Below are 16,450 nucleotides of genomic sequence, written 5' to 3' on the forward strand. Positions count from 1 at the left end.
CCAAATAATATATATGTCTTTGTTATTAAAATAGTTTGAAGCTTTATTTAGTTCTTTGTAACTTTTTACTGTTCCTTTAACAATTGTGTTCTTAAGCCAGCATGCAAACTATAGCGTTACTGTGCTATCTCTGTCTTTTTGGTGATTTTTTCCTTGTTCTGTTTTGGGTTTTTATCAGTAATTATCTGAAAACTATTGTGAAAAATTATGTAAATTATTTTTTTGTTCGCTCACAGAGTTGGTAGCAGAACCTGTACAAACTTGTACAAAAGCAAATCTACTTTATTCTAGCTTTGAAAAGTGTTGATGATATGGAGTATTCTATTTACAGCATTTAACAATTGTTTTTCCAATAGGCTGGTGGTCATGATGTTTTGGATTATGTCAAGGGGCAGGATGTCCTTGACATCTGGTTTGACAGTGGAACTTCCTGGGCTCATGTTTTGGAAGGTACAGAATTAATATGTTGATCTTTCTTTTAAAATACTTGGAGAACAAAATGTAACTATTTTGCATGATGGTGTTGGTATCAGCAAAACTGAGTTAGATGATGCCAGCAGCAAACTGGTTGTGACTTCTTGTAACGCTGTTTTCGCTTGTAAGGGCTTTGTGTTGTCAAACTCATTTTCAGCATAGTTGAAGTTGAGATTTTTCTAACATTCTAGTCTGACTGATTTGGCCGTATGGCATACCATGTATCTTTTAATCAGAACGTATGTGTTTTGAGTATAGAAATTTCATGACACAAACAGCCAAGGTACTTCACTGCTCATTGGTAACTTAAATTATTTTCAGTTAACAAATTTCAGTTTGTGCTCATGCATGCTATTTGAAGCAGAAGGAAATTGAGATCAGCTGCTGAATCTAAGTTGTATAATTTTAACAGTGTAGGTGTACTTTCTCGCTTCTGATTACTTTCGGAAACTAAAGCAGTATATTGTGGCTTAAAATATTTATACTTTCTATATGCTATTTATAGCTCCTACTGCTACTAGTTGCTACTCAGCAAGTAGCAGATGCATATACTTGTACAAAAATATATAAAATGCATACTGTTTAGCTGGAGGATAGTCCAAAGTCAGGAGTCCTTTCTAAAGGAGGAGTCTGGTCCCATACATCAAGTCTGTTAGACTTTATACCCTCAGTACACAATTGCGTGATAACAATCTTGTTGAATTATAAAACACGTTAGTACCAGAGGTTTTATTTCTTAGCAACGTGGTCAGGCAACAGTACCATCAGCAAACATTCATTTTCTAGAAGACCTTTACATATATAAAGTTCATTCTCTTTAAAAATGTTTCTGCTTTGTTTTTGAAAGGTATAACAAAGTAGTGGGATTCTGTGTGCACAGTTACATACTTGCATTCTTTAAGGGCTTAACACCTTAGTGTGCAAGAACTACCTCTGATCCTGTGTAGAGGAAAGACATTGTATTTAACAAGGAATAGCAGAATCCAGACCTTTGATCCGCTGTTAATTTGTGTAAGGGTCCCATATGGATTCTGTAATGTCTAATAAATGTTGGGCCCTTCATCGTACAGACTTCTTTTGTGGAACCATAAAAATTTCCTCTTTTCCATCTAGTTCATCTATTTTCATGAAACTTGACAGAATTTGGTGTGTGTAAGATATCTTCTTTTGCTGTCTGACATGACTGGGGTGGTCCCACTGGTTCAAAAGCTGGGGGAAGGACTAACAAGCAGAGTGATCTCATAAGCCTCTTTATCCTCAGAATTGACACAAAAGTGATATTACCTTTTTTCCCATGTAATTGAGGCTCCCAGCCACTGCCAGAAGTTGAAGTAGGGTCCAGGTGAAATTGATGTTAAATTACTGTTTTAATCTACCCTTTATGAAAGATGCACTTCGCAAGACAAGTGGTTGAATTAATAGTTTTGTCTTGTATTCCCTAATATGTTCCAGCTTTTAAAACTTTTTGCAGAACTTCTATTTCAATAAAAATAATTGGCGAGGCTTACAAACAGGCGAACTGATGGGATTCTTTTCCGAAGTACTCTTGGGGAAAAATGGATGAAATCCACAGAGAAATCCAAAGTTGCCTAGAGAATGTCACAACAGGAAGAAGAACTTCCTGTGGCTGAAACTCATTCAAGCACAGAGGCATATGGGAGCTGGCGTGCTACCTGCAAAGTGCTGCCTATTAATTCTGTAGTAGGAGATGAGTGATAACAGCAGTGATTGCCTGCCTGCTGATGACAGGGTCAGGCTGACAGTGGTTCTTGCACACCACATGAGTTAATTTCAGGGCGACTGGAGGATGTAATAGATGGCTAAAACTGTGAGACTAATGTTTGTAATTATTTCACTCTACCGTGAACTCAAATGACTGAAAATTATAAATCAATAATCTGTCTGTTAATAACCAGGAGGAATAAACAGTGTTACAGGTTTCCCTGCCAGTTCCAGTCTCAAAAATGAGTCACTGCCTTCGATGTCTCTGCAGTCCGGGGAGCTTAGAGCTGAGTTTTCACTGGCCTTCAACTAGCTGTGTCAAAGCTTATTAAAGGAGATGCAGCAGTTATAAAATCCATCCCTTTAGCTGGTGGCCACACAAATTGCTTTCAAAAAACATAGCAGATTGGGAAGGCGGTGGGGAGAAGAAAGCAGAGAAAGAGATTCTGCAGTATGAGGTTTTCAAACAGGTTGAAGGCGCTGCTCAGTGACAGCAAGCTCAGTGGCCTAAATCATGGGTTGCATGCATGCAGGTGTATTTCTAACGCTTGCCCTGCTGCGTTTCCCACCAGAGACAGGGCATAGTTCTGATGGAAATGACTTAAAGTTGCTCTTTTTTCACTGAATTACGGTTGGCCTCCTTTTTCCAGCCTAGGTGTGTCAAAGGTACCACTTGTAGCTAAATGACAGATTAACCAAGCCGTTCTACGTCAGCAGCGTGGCAGGTAGGAAGGTGCGGTTTGCGCACTAAGATTTAGCTACAAAACCCAAAGCTTACAGTTATAACTCGGTTGGGTATGAAATAAATACAGATTCCCATGCACCACTGAGAGCAGATCCACAAGGGCAACGCACTCCGACCCACTGCTACCGAAGTTTTCTGGGGATGCTGTTTGCTTCATTAATGCTGTTTGCCTGACACTGGTTTCACTGAAGAGCTTATTGTTGTGCTATCTAATCCTGTTTCTTGCTATTCTTGCTTCACATGCCTCAAATATTTATTGAAAGAACTGTTTCCATATTCTTTTATGTAATGTTAAACTCTAAGTCTGAATGCTTCATACATGAATTAATTCATTTTCACAGCACTGCTGTGAGGTAGAAGCACTGCCTCCAAAAAGAAAGTGTGGTAAAAGCAAAATTTGATTCAAAAGCATTTGCTAATTTTGCATACTCAATGCTGGTGCATAAGACTTCTTTTTTTGCTTTGAAGTTCAGTTGGTATTCAGCCTTTTGGTAGTCACTTATTGCAGTAGCTGTCTTTGGAGGATCCAGTTTAGAGAATTCTGTTTTAAAATTCTCTTACAGGTCTTGACATCTTCCTCATGGGCAGAGTGCTATCTGCACTACAACCCTGAGATAATTTTTTTCAAAATATTTCATATAAAAATGCAGACTGCGCTGCGTTGTGATGTGATACGCCATTCAATCGGATTTTTACCCATAGTTTGGTATCACAATGATGGTAGTTCTCAGCATCATAACTTTTTTCCCTATCTTATTGGCTAATATTTAACTACATGAATGTGATTATTTTACAACTTAGCTATCTTAAGTGTTTAAACTTATGTGCTGACTGAGAGACTTGAATTTATCTTAGCTGATTCATTCCTGGCATTAAAATACAATATGTTTAATCTAAAAGTCAAAGTCTGTAAGATCAAAGATATGGAATCTTGAAATCCAAACCAGAAGGATCATAAATTGTAATTGTCTTTAATGACCTATGTACTATACCTCAGTGTAAAATAAACAACTGAAAAGTCTCTTCTGGGTTGTTGGACATACTCTTCCATTTACAAAGAAACGTTCACGCTGTTCTGATGAATTTATATAGAACCATCACAACTTTAATGAAACTGAGGTAGGGGAGCTACATACCCGTGCACTTAAAATGCAGGCTTTGTATATGCAAAACCCGTGTTTGTATTTTACAGAAATAAAAAGTTGAGGCCTCCATTAGCTTCGTAAGCTGCATTAGCCAGCCTGCCCGATGGGCTAGCTCCTGTCAGAAAGGACCAATGCAGTTTGCTGTTTGTAATCACTTAGTAGTTTAAGTTATTCTCTCCTATAAGTTGTAACTACTGGCATTTCCATGGAAAGTTCACTTCTCCAAAACCAGTAGCTAGTAAACTAGTTGTGAATAACCGGTGTGTTGTTACAGATTTCCCACTGTTATTTTCTTCCTTACCAGAAATATTCTTTTTTTTTAATCTTGTCCTCACAAGTATTTTGCAAAGGCAAAACACAAAGGCTGATCCTACTTATTCTACTTTTAAAACCCAAACTCTTTGTAGATTTTCTTGAAGAAATAAACGAATGTGTTAAAAACCATAACATCCACCCACACATTTTTCCTGTGCTAGCTGGAACCGCATGGCCTTGACCTTTGTAATGTTGAACTTCCTTTTATTGCAGGATGGATCTAAATATCGAAACTTCCATTAAGTTAAACAAATAAATCAAGTGTGTCAGCAGCAGAAAGACACATTGTCTCAGGGGTCCTAGGAAGAGGATAAAAGGAGCTAGTAGATAAAGTCTGACTAGAGAAACTTTTGTCTGAATATCTGGGAAATTACACCACCGACTTTTAGAATCAAAACTAAATTCCTTCCAAATATGGATGCACATTTGTAGGCTTTGACTTGCACATTCTGCTGTGCTCCACATAGTTCTGTTCTCACTCTGATGGTGACCTGTCTGGGATCGTTCAGGGTGAGAAGGGACTTCTTGAGTCAACAAGTCTTGTACCTTTTTGTACAGTGACTGAATTCCACCAGTAAAGCCATGAAAACTTCGCTGCCTGCTTTCAACCCTGTGGGAAAGCTGGGTTTGCTCTTCTGCTTCTAACGTGCAGTCAGCCCATACCCACTCTATGTGTCTTGTAGCCCATTTTTTTTTTCTGTTGCCAAGAGTACTCACTAGCTCCAGGTGTTCTTCTCCACCATTCCTCTTTTTGAGTTTTTCTAGGGAATAATATTTCCGTCAGCCTTCACCTGGGTAAGCGAAAGAAGCCAGGCTCCTCCAGCCTCCTCTGTCCCACAACAGGCTTTCTGTTTCCCATGTTGTCCTAACCCTTTCCTGAAATTTTTAGTCTTCCTGGAACATCAGTGAGCAGAAATGTAAATTCCGCCGCAGTTGAGCTGCGGTCAGTGCGAAAGCTTCCTGGTCTCTCCTGAAAATACCTGATGCCTTACACGGGCTAGTCAGGCACGTTACATCTGGGACTTGTATCCTCAGTGATTCCCAGGTAGTGATGGTTCAGGTTGTAGCACAGGTTTTTGTTAATTCCAAAGCATGGGATCTTTCCTTGGATCCTTCAGATTGCTTAGGAATACTTGGAAAGTGTTTTGAGAACTTCTTATGAAGTGCTCTGAACATGATAGCCACTGTTTTCGTAATTTATTCTTTTGTTTGGGGAAAAGCAGGCTTATTTGTTAAATTCTGGAGTTCTTGGATTATAAAAAGAATTGTGATACAAATGAATCACTTGTATCGTGTTCTAGTAACAACACACCATTCATACAAGTAACATAGCTACTGAGTTTAAAGAGCAGAATAAATCTTACTAATCACTTTCAGAGATTTTTCTGTTAAGATTGTTTGAAGATTTAGGCTGATATTTTTAAAAAATCTCTTCTGTTTTTACAGGTGCAGAGCAAAGAGCAGACACGTACCTTGAAGGAAAAGACCAACTGGGAGGCTGGTTTCAATCCTCTCTATTAACCAGTGTGGCAGCAAGGAAAAAAGCACCCTATAAGTAAGTGCATGGATTGCAAATGCATTGCTAGTTCATTTATTAAATATCAGGCTTTCGATAGTGTGGCAGTAGTGTATAAACAAGAGAAATCAAGCCATTGCTAAGTATCTGATTTATGTTCTTACATTTTTCAGTATGATGTTTTTCTCAGGTTAGATTGTAATGGATTTATTATTTAAATTTTTTCCATCATAATTTTAATAGATTTTTTTTTTTTCTCGGTCAGGTATAACCTGTTACATTATCAGATACAGGTCTGTTCTTTTGCCATCTCTCCCACTCCTGTAATCAAAGGGATTCGGGTGGGAAGTGTGAGAATCTCCTGAAGATCATTGATTGTGGGTTGAACGTTAGGCTGTAAGGAATTCAGAATCACTGTGTGCATGTCTTATACCGGAGCTGTGACATACTGTTTGCCCCCTCGAAGATGAAGAGCACAGGGAAGGGTAGTGCAGGTCAGCTGTAAGAAGGCTGTGCAATTTTGGGAAATGTATTGGCTTAAAGAGTTAATAATACTTTAGTCTTTAAATTATCTGAAATATGTGTGCCCTGGATACCTGCAGACAATCTGTTGCCCACATGGCAAAATTAAATGAGGAAAATAAAGATGTATGCACTGCTCCGATGGTAGTACAGTGTATTCGTGGTTGGATGAACAGATTAAGCCTCAGGCTTACCGAAATAGAGGATTTCTGTGTGTTTTGACTTACGAATATCCTCGTTAGAAATGTATTCTTAACATGGGGTGGGGGTTTGCTGAGGTTTTGTTTTCACAAAAATATTTTCTTCAGGACTCTGGTAGTTCATGGATTTACTCTTGGTGAGAAAGGGGAGAAGATGTCTAAATCCATTGGCAACGTGGTTGACCCTGATGTAGTCATCAATGGAGGTGAAGTAAGTCAAACTCTTGAGTTTCTTAGAATCGCCAGTTACAATTTTTCACTACCAGATTCTGCAACTGTCCTGTGGCATGTTTTTCTCTCAACAGCTGTCTCGTAGCAGAACTCTGTAAAGCTTTTCTAAAGACTTTGGCTACACTGCAATTCCATTTGGCTTGGAGTAAGAACCTAGAGTTGTTTTGCTTCAGCTGTAATGCCTAAAAAAAACCCGAACCTAGTTTTGTGCTAAAAGAAAAGAAAATACGCTACATAGAAGGTGTAGAATGACTCCTTTTTACTCAGGAACACTGTAGATGGGATGACAGGGAGGGATTAAAAAAAAATAATGGATAAGCTTCTCACCTGGATAAGCTTCTCTTCAAAAAGGAGAAGCCTTTTTTAGAGTTGAAAACAGGGTGGAAAACAGTCTGAAGGGGAAAAAAAAGTTAGTAGTTTTAAATATGAACGTTGTTCTTTTAATGTTAAGTGTTCAAGGATTAAAGGCTGTACAATGAGTTTATCTCGGCTTACCCGAGTTCTAGCATTGCCTGTACGCAGACTGCTGTGAGTACCTATTGTAGCCCTGGCTTAACAGTAAATCTTGCTAAAAGAGTGTGAAAGCCTCAAAATACAGCAGCTTTCTGGGCACCCTTACTGATACGTTCACAGCATGGACAACACAGAATTGCACCGCTCGCCGTGCTTCAGGACTGCCAGCGATTTTACCCGTGTGCCTTCCTGTCTCTACTTAGGATCACAGCAAGGATCCTCCGTACGGCGCCGACGTTCTCCGCTGGTGGGTGGCAGAATCGAATGTTTTCACTGAAGTGCTGATTGGGCCTGTTGTACTTAATGCTGCAAGAGACGATATCAACAAGGTAAGAGCCAAATATGCTAACACTCTTCGTTCTCATGACAGGTCTCGTTATATTCGGTTTTGTGTTGGCTGAGTTGAATTCATTGCAAAGTGTTTCAATCTTTAGACTAAAGAAACCTTTTTCAGACTCAGTTAGGTAGGTACTACTGCTTTTTACATCTGTGGATCAAATAGTAAAGTGCACTAAGGAAAAGACTGGGTTTTGTAGCATGCTTTGGCAATAGCCAGTCTTTTCCTTACTTTTCTAAGAGGTCCTTTTGGCGTATATTCTTCGTGGTAGTTTTGTAACCATTCAAACTATAATTTTGAAAACCACCAACTTCAGTTTCATTACAGAATATTATCATTTTGTGTTTCATCTGAAGTGCAGACCGTTCATGTTTAATTGGTCTGGTTTGTTCCTAGCTTCGGAATACACTACGCTTCATGCTGGGAAACATGGCTGACTTCAATCCAGAAACCGACTCCATCCCCGCTTCAGAGATGTACATAGTAGATCAATACATGCTGCATTTGTTGCAAAATTATGGCAGCAAGGTAGGGGTAAATTGTATTTAGATGAATATATGTGTAATGTTTTCCATTGGTTATGCTCTCTAGGGAAAATTCTTTAAGTGGATGAGTAAAGAGTATGTATCAAGTAGGCAAATTAAGACCATGAAGGTTTCTTTGATGCCATGTGTACTTCTTTAAGCCTGTTTGAACTTTTGAGAGGAAGGCTTTGGTTTTAACATTCTTAACTTGGTTTTGAAGTTGAACAGTTTTTCCTACTCCCTGCTGCCCAAGGCCTCCAATTGGAAGTCTTTAGAAATAGTTGGAATAGGATGTAAGGAAAAAAAAAAATCCAGAGCTTTGGAAATCTGTAGTCCAAAATTTGGTTATTCTTGTCACTCAGAACCATTCTGCTGAATGGGAAAGTATGGGCGTAATTTCTGAGGTTCCTGCTGTCCTCTCCCCTCAAACTTGAATTGAAATTATTTCTTTGTCCTAATGGTTAACTGAATTAACGTTTTTTCCCCTTCAACAACCTTTTAAAGAAAAGATCCCCCTGACTTTGTGTGACTCATCACAGTTTCTGTAAGTTCAGGTTCATCAGGGATTGTCATTGTATGCCATGTGATGAACACTGATACACTGTTTTTGTCTCTCTCTGCTCCCTTTCCCAGGTTACAGAAGCATACAAAGAATATGATTATAGCAAAGTTGTTCGATTATTGCAAGCATTCTGTTCCAGAAACTTGTCTAACTTTTATTTCAGCATAGTCAAAGACAGGTAAGTTCATTACTGTTGCCTTTAAAAGGGGGGAAAAAACCAAGTTAATCAGTTTGAGATGGAGGTAGTAACATTCCAGGTGAACGCTGAGGGAACCCAGCCATCTCGGAGAGTGTTTCACAGTTAGGTGTTGTGCTGCAGTACACTGAAGCACACAGGTGAAGCCTCAGCTGCCTTCAGCTGAGTATTTTTGTCATCAGTGTGCTTTTGTATTCTGTCCACTCGAGGTACTGAATCATTTTGAAAGGTAATCAAGCGTATGCATTTAAGACTAAATAAAGTTTTAAAGGTAGATTCTTAGTGTGTGCATCCGGATTTGGGAAGGTAGGGGAAGGGCTTTTAGCACTTACCCGGGCAACCTAATGTCTTTAACTGAGCTAAGAAACAGGTAAAGAATCCTAAGGATGGGGCTGAATCTTTGTAAATTTTGAAAAGGCTGTTTCATGGGGGAAGGAGGCAGGGGGTTATACTGATCAGGGGTTATACTGGTCTTTAGTTTCTAGAATGGCAGTAAAGGGGAATAAAAACGCCCTGATGCTAGATTTTATAGATGAACCAGAACAAAGGGCTAATAGAGCTGCCGGCTCACCGCCCTGAGGAAAGATTGTCATCTATACAAATGAAGCAAATTAACATGCCATGGACAAAATCTCCTTTCCTACAACAAAATGTGGCTGCATATGCAAATACTCCTGTACCTATACTACTGTGCTTGCCTGGGAAGGGCAATTAAGAAAAGCTTTTCTTAGAAAGGGAAGCTGGGTCAGACTTCTGTGCTTTCCATGGCAGTCCTGAAAGTATGGCTCTTAAGCAAGAACAGTAACGCAAACATACAAATACTTTCCAGCTTTCACCTCTGTCTTGCAGGCTCTATTGTGAAGACGAAAAGGATCCTAAGCGTCGTTCATGTCAGACTGTGCTAGCAGAGGCTTTAGACATAGTAGTCCGATCCTTTGCACCAATCCTTCCTCACTTGGCAGAGGAGGTTTTTCAGCACATCCCTTATAAGAAAGGTAAAGCGTGTATGATTTCTAAGAAATTCTTCTAGTGCCCTGTTTAATTGCATAGTTAAAAGGAATGCAAATACGGAATGCCATTCTTTTTTATTAATAAACAACACTGGAATAGCAAGACACTAAATTAAAAATTCCTTTGTTTGCTTTGCTGTCAAGACTCCGAGGGTGTGTTTCGGACTGGCTGGATTAATGCAAGCTCAGCGTGGAAGAAGCCTGGCATCGAGGAAGCAATAGAAGGCGCATGTGCAATGAGAGACTCTTTCCTTGGGTCCATCTCTGGGAAGAATGCTTTGGAATATGAAGCTGTCATTGTAATTGAACCTGGCTTGCTGTTTGAATTAATGGAGGTAAAATACACAACTAAGGATAAAGGTGTTGTCTGTACAAAAAATACTAGATTTGTGTAAACTTTCTTCTGTTTTGTACTTACCAGAAAATCAGACGAGTTGAGGTTGAAAGGGACTGGTGGAGATTGTACAAGCCCCTTGCGCAGGCTGGCTCAGCTAGAGCAGGTTGCCGAGGATTGGGTTCAGTTGGGTTTTGAATACTCAGGACAGAGACTCCACAACCTCTCTGGGCAACCTGTGCCAGCATTTGACCAACCTCAATAAAAAAGTGTTATGGGGTTTTCCTGGAAGGTCATCTTTCAGTTTCTGTCTGTTGCCTCTTGTCCTGTCACCGGGCCCCCCTGAAAGCACGTGGTTGTAGTGCCACTGGCAGTGCTCTTCCTATGCCATCTGCTTTCTCGATGTGAGGATCAAAGTAACTTGAAAATTTCTGCAGAGGGAACCTTGGACACTGCAGTTCAAGGCCGTAAGGGGTGGATGGGTGTTCCTGGCAAGAGTAAGTAAATGAGACTCTTGGTTCAAGTCATCTGCTCTGATTAGGAACCACTGTCTTAGCATTTGTTTCAAATGGAGCAGCTTAGAGCTTGCAGGGGTAGACTTGTTTTGATGCTGGATTTAAACATAATTTTATAGATGCAGATATTTAGAGAGGCACATGTGTGTGTAAACAGTCTTGCCATGAAGAGAGCACAAGTTTATGACAGCTGTTGCAATCACATAAAGCAGAAGTAGAATTACTGTGTAATATTTTCTAGGAGGAGGATGCTGAGGAACAAAAAAACACTTTCAAAGTCTGAAAAGTAACTTTCTTCCCTAGGCACTGCAGCCTGAAGAAACTTCTAGTGTCTCACAGCTGAATGAAATAATGATGGCTTCTCAGACAACCCTGCTGAGTGAGCTACCTAAAGAAACATCTGCAGATGCAAACATCATCAAAGGGACCTTTCTGATTAACTTGGAAGGTAAGAGAACTATTCCAGACAGATTTCCGCACTACAGAATACTTTGTGGTTCGTTTCATATGTTAGTTGAGTATGCTAACTACATGATCTCAGTAGCAATGCTTTCTTTAACAGGCGGTGATATCCGTGAAGAATCTTCATATAAAGTTATAGCCCTACCCCTTGCCAAAGCAAAATGCCCTCGCTGCAGGAGATACACTTCCGATTCCTCGAGCACTCCCTGCCCACGGTGCCTGAAGGTCATTGGAAAAGGGAGCACATGAAGAGGAAATGCTTCTGCAGAAGCTGCTCCAAGGTTGTGAGTACTAAAGCATGGAGAAGCGGTGGCTAACCAGAAGGTCTGTGTACCGAAGCCTGTAGAAGCAGATGCTTAAGCCCCAGCCTGAGCAGAATTATCATGTGTTTTGAGGGAAACTTTATGTATGTATATATATATACTTAATTGTGTATATCACTTTTGAGCTTAATAAAAAGGGTGGGTCAAAATAACTGCCTCATTTACTTGTTTTTAGCAGCCTGTGTTCTTTTGAAGTTCACTTTCCATTTAAGTGCAACTCCCCAGGAAAACAGCTACCGTTTCATTTTTATACTGTCAGCAGGTGGTTCTGCCGAAGCCCAGAGATCCAGTCCTCTCTCCACTGGCATGTCTACTCTTGTAAAACAGAACAGAAGAAGAAAAGGTGGTGACCACCATTCTCCAAAAAGAAGGAAAAGACACAATGAAACCTCAAATTTTATTTAATCAATTTACACAAATCCACAGCAAATTAGACACAAAATAGCACTATATACAGAGTATTACTTACAATACATTACAGATTTTATTGGTGTAGTCTGTCAGCTCTGACGTGATACTCAGTTACAGTAAAATCCTTTACACAGCTGTACCAGGATACAGGAATGTAACGCAACTAAAGCATTTTTGGTTTTCTTCAGGTTGTGACCAAATCTCTAGTGTACTCATTTCCACAGAAGTTTGAAGTGCTGTCAGGCAAGGTGGAAAAGTCACCTGTATGATCTTGTCATCTTCCATTTTATAACCTCAGTTATGGAAGTACCCTGTGCCTGATACCGTATCACTGTAGGAAGTCAAACATTTAGTATCCAAACTTTTCAAGAAGCCTTCCTCAGCTATAGTAAAGTGCAGTGATGAGGAAGGGGGGATGCTGAACAGGTGAAGGAGGCTATGTAGAACAAGCCACCTACGTAATTTTTTTTTTTTAGGAGGACATATACTTCAGAAAGATAAGATCAAATTCTGTCTGAATGTTTCTTACATATAATGCAAGAGGAGCAGGTTACAAGATGGAGCAAGTAATTTCAGCTGACTTCAAGGCAAGAATAGTTTACACCAATTTCATTTTTCTCTCCTGGCTTCCTTTAGGTAGAAAGTAAACAGTACTAACTGATGCAAGATAATCATGTTTCATACCACTCCAATAGCGAAGATACTCACTATATGATTCCCTGTAGGTACTGTAAATAAAAGTGAGGGTTTTTAAGGCTAAAGTACTCAGTACTACAGGTCTTCAGTGAAGTTGGGTCAACTATTTAAGCAGTTTTTGACTACAAGTTAACATGTGCAGAGCTTTATAGCATACTACATCTTCTACAGTGATAAGATGGGGGAACAATCTTACAGGAAGATATTCCTTGACCTACTTAAACTCAGCAGACCTTAACAATAAAGGAGAGGGATGTAAATCCAGTCTTAGCTGAAGCCCAGCACCCTAGAGACAACACTGGGAGATCTGGACTGAAAGATGAGTCCATATTTGTGGCTGGAGAATTGGATTCTCCTTCCCAAGCTGTTGCTATTGGGTGCTGTTCTCCCTTCACATAAGGCCCCAGCACATTTCTTCCTATGTCTAGTGCAGTCATCGTTGTCACGTATAATGCAGTTACAAGGTATGAGCCCGACACCAGCTCTAGCTTCTGCAAAAGCAGTATTGGCTTTACATGGTAACTTCAGACCGAAGTTTTTCTCGGTGTAATTCTACAGCTTGTTTTGAAAAACAAATCATACATGGAACATTGGAACTGCAGCAGTTACTGCCAGCATGAAATACAGAATTCCACAAGATGTGTTTTTGTAAATAGACTAAAACTGTTGTCAAAGATATCCGATTTAGACTACTGCGAAAAGCACTCAAGTCAGAAATAAATAACAAAGCATTTCAGATACTGACAAGTGTACTAGAAACTAAACATCTTTGTATTAGCGCAGAATTTTAAATATACTCCAATTTAAAATTACCTTCTGAAATTCTGGGAGGGGGAGTATTGTTCTTTTTGTTGTTTAACAAAAGCCACACAGAAGTTTCTGTCTGTGAAGTTCAGCCTCATTGTGTAAAATCATGCATTATACCACTATAGAGCAGAACTGTGCTAGCCAAGAACGTCACGAGGAGATGGCTTCTACAGCCTCGATCAGGTTCAAGGCAAGGCTGTACTGCCCGTGATTCTCCGGTAAGTGCTCGATGACTTTGTTAACTAGTTTAGTTGTTGTTGCAATTGGCACTTCTACATTTTGAAGTTCCTGGGGGTCCTATATAAAGGATAAAAACAGCATTAGAGTAATTTTACAGATTATCATCTGCACAGAAGCCCTCCTGAACTTGTATAAAAGGTTACAAAGGTTTATTAACTCAAGCTGATGCTTTGACCCGTGAAACTGCTTTACCCTTCATGAAACAGAACTAGCACCAGGAAAAAGGAGAAGAAATGCTTCTTTCCATTAGTAAGAAAGAGCCATTCAGATGTAATCTGTCTTGGTGAACAGAAGCTTCTGAAAATCAACCTGTTTTCCTAAATCGAGCTTAACTTACCATAGCTTTGAGCCAAGTACATAGTGTTGGAGGAAGCCTAGCGAGGAGTTCCATACCCTCCTTTGTCTGCGTATGAAGTAAAGCGAAGGCCAGTCTCTGTCCAGCCAGTATGAGCAGCTGTGACGCAAGCACTTCTTTGTCAGTCACCTGAAGAAAGGCCTGAAAACAGAAATATATAAGGAACTAGAAACCACTTCAGCATGACACAGCTCACTTATCTAGAGGCTTGAAAAACTGGATCAAAAGAAGCTTCTTGATACTAAAAGGAGAAATAGTTTTGAGACTGTTTCTAGTGCTACCTGTTACTGTAATAAAGCACATTTGTAAAAGCTTCAGAACAGCAGAAGAGTGAACAAAAGCAGAGAATTACTCCCGACATTACATGCTGATTAGCATGAGCACGAGATCTGTTTTACAGTTAGCAACATATTCCTAACCTCTATATAATCTCTTGTTAATTTTTCCCCTCAAGGGAAGGACTTTCTTGTCCAAGGACTGGTAAACTTTTCCTAAAAGAAGAGAATACAGACAAAAAAGCAGATTCCTGAAGCTATCAAATAGAGTAAAATAAAAAAGGTTGTACTGGTTTAGACCAATAGCATAACTCCCTATCGTGTTTCTGCTGGTTGCTATACACAGATTCTTCTTTGGAAGAAGGAAAAATGAGAGTAATTATTAGTCTTGAAAAGGTACTTTTCCAGCCTCGGGATTTTTTTGAGCCTGATAAGATGCCTGGAAGGGTTAGAGAAGTATTAAGTGAAAAAGTAACTTTAGCACAGTATCTGACATAATGCTGTATTGATTTAAAAGCTGTTATTACCTCTTCACCAAGATGATCCATCCCATAACTATACAGTTCACAGACATAATGCCTCTTGATTACATCCTCAGAGATTTGAAGATACTGAGCCAGGTCCGCAGCCAAAGCTGGCCAATTCTTCCCCTTCTCAAAAGGAAACAATTCCTCTTCCGAGACTTCTTTGGCCTTTTGTGATGAACATAGTGTTTGAACCGCTGCACTCACAACTTTGACCAAGAACTTGGAAGCAAAAATGGCAGGTTACTTCAGTATTATTGGAAATGTTGGAAGTTTAAGAACTTTCAGTACAAAACATATACCTACCTGTTGTCGTATGGATAACACGTTTGGATCCATATCCCCACTAGGTAGCAGCTGAATTGAAGTAAGGTCTTTGAAAAATGCATTTTTGCCCTAAAATTGAGAACAAAATAGGCCTCAGAGATGTGGAAGAATACAAGTAATCCATTTTGATCCAATACTAAGAAGCCTAGTTATTTTTTACATTTAATTTGTACTGCATCTTCTATTCTCTTTGAGGACAAAAATTAATATTGTTGAGTTAAAGCCACAGAACAAACAAACTTCTGTTCATGCAATCATAATATGGCAAGGATTTGCTTTCAAACTTAAAACTACCTGCCTACTAAATTAGGTAGCTGTTACACTATCAGCTGGAGCTGAAGTTTGGATATACTTCCTGGTCCCTGCCTCTAGACCAACATACCAAGCATAATATGTAGGTAGAAATGCAATCTAGCTGATACAAAAATACATTTTATCTACTACCTATTGATCTGGTTGACACCGCTTAATTTTAAGGTTTCTTGAACTTCAGATTGATCAGATTTCAGGGAAACCCCTGCACAATGACACATGGTAACCCTTATGTCAGCCCACCATGCTCCAGCAGCGACATACTCAATGCCAGGGATCTCTGGCAGTCGTGCTCCGTACTAACACAGGGAGGAGGGAAACTGGTGCCAAAAAACTGCCTGTGTTAAAAGACAGTGATGAATGTGTATCTAGATAGTGACTTGTCTTGTTAGAAATAAGGTAATAAATGGTCTTTGAAACTTTTAACCACTTTTTTTGTCATCAGCCAAGATTCTCTATAGACCTGTTAGAAATTATCTCATAAAGCTCGCAGAACAATGGAAATCCTTAGGGAGTGAAGGCAAAAAGGCAGAGGCTGAAAATAACAGTTGCATGTAAAAGAAAGGAGGCACAGGAACAGGATATAATTTTACTTGAGACATAATATGCATTCTCAAGTGACAAGAGATAGTATAATGCTTTCTGCTAACAGATAAGCAAAAAAAAAAGGCATAAAAACAATGGAATTTGATCTACAGTAAAATGCTAAAACCAGACTCAACTGCTTCATCAGAGGTTGCACACAGACAAGAACCTATGGCAAAAGGAGAGTAATATTCAGCATTTATAAAATTCCAGTAAATCACTAAGAAGGAATCTGCACAGTAATACAGGACTAAATAATTTTATCCCCAGCA

General features: G+C 39.5%; 2 protein-coding genes across 2 annotated transcripts in view; one reads left to right on the plus strand and one right to left on the minus strand.

Moving 5' to 3' along the window:
• Nucleotides 1–11,603, plus strand: part of IARS2 (isoleucyl-tRNA synthetase 2, mitochondrial) — a gene marked incomplete at its 5' end in the record, with an annotated part of 26,203 nt that extends 14,600 nt beyond the window's left edge. The window contains 10 exons of the mRNA XM_010086084.1: nt 357–450; nt 5,848–5,956; nt 6,748–6,850; nt 7,587–7,712; nt 8,117–8,248; nt 8,878–8,984; nt 9,852–9,997; nt 10,157–10,347; nt 11,165–11,309; nt 11,424–11,603. Coding sequence (XP_010084386.1) covers nt 357–450; nt 5,848–5,956; nt 6,748–6,850; nt 7,587–7,712; nt 8,117–8,248; nt 8,878–8,984; nt 9,852–9,997; nt 10,157–10,347; nt 11,165–11,309; nt 11,424–11,572 — 1,302 coding nt within the window. The remainder of the gene's footprint in view (nt 1–356; nt 451–5,847; nt 5,957–6,747; nt 6,851–7,586; nt 7,713–8,116; nt 8,249–8,877; nt 8,985–9,851; nt 9,998–10,156; nt 10,348–11,164; nt 11,310–11,423) is intronic.
• A 1,602-nt stretch (nt 11,604–13,205) lies between these two features.
• The window catches only part of LOC104470951 (rab3 GTPase-activating protein non-catalytic subunit-like), a 4,377-nt gene continuing 1,132 nt past the window's right edge, over nt 13,206–16,450 (minus strand). Inside the window, exons 3-6 of the mRNA XM_010086085.1 lie at nt 15,261–15,350; nt 14,958–15,176; nt 14,138–14,296; nt 13,206–13,857 (exon numbers count right to left, since the gene is read on the minus strand). Coding sequence (XP_010084387.1) covers nt 13,711–13,857; nt 14,138–14,296; nt 14,958–15,176; nt 15,261–15,350 — 615 coding nt within the window. The 3' untranslated portion in view covers nt 13,206–13,710. The remainder of the gene's footprint in view (nt 13,858–14,137; nt 14,297–14,957; nt 15,177–15,260; nt 15,351–16,450) is intronic.

This window comes from Pterocles gutturalis, unplaced genomic scaffold (assembly GCF_000699245.1).
Source record: "Pterocles gutturalis isolate BGI_N339 unplaced genomic scaffold, ASM69924v1 scaffold46190, whole genome shotgun sequence".
Classification (NCBI taxonomy): domain Eukaryota; kingdom Metazoa; phylum Chordata; class Aves; order Pterocliformes; family Pteroclidae; genus Pterocles; species Pterocles gutturalis.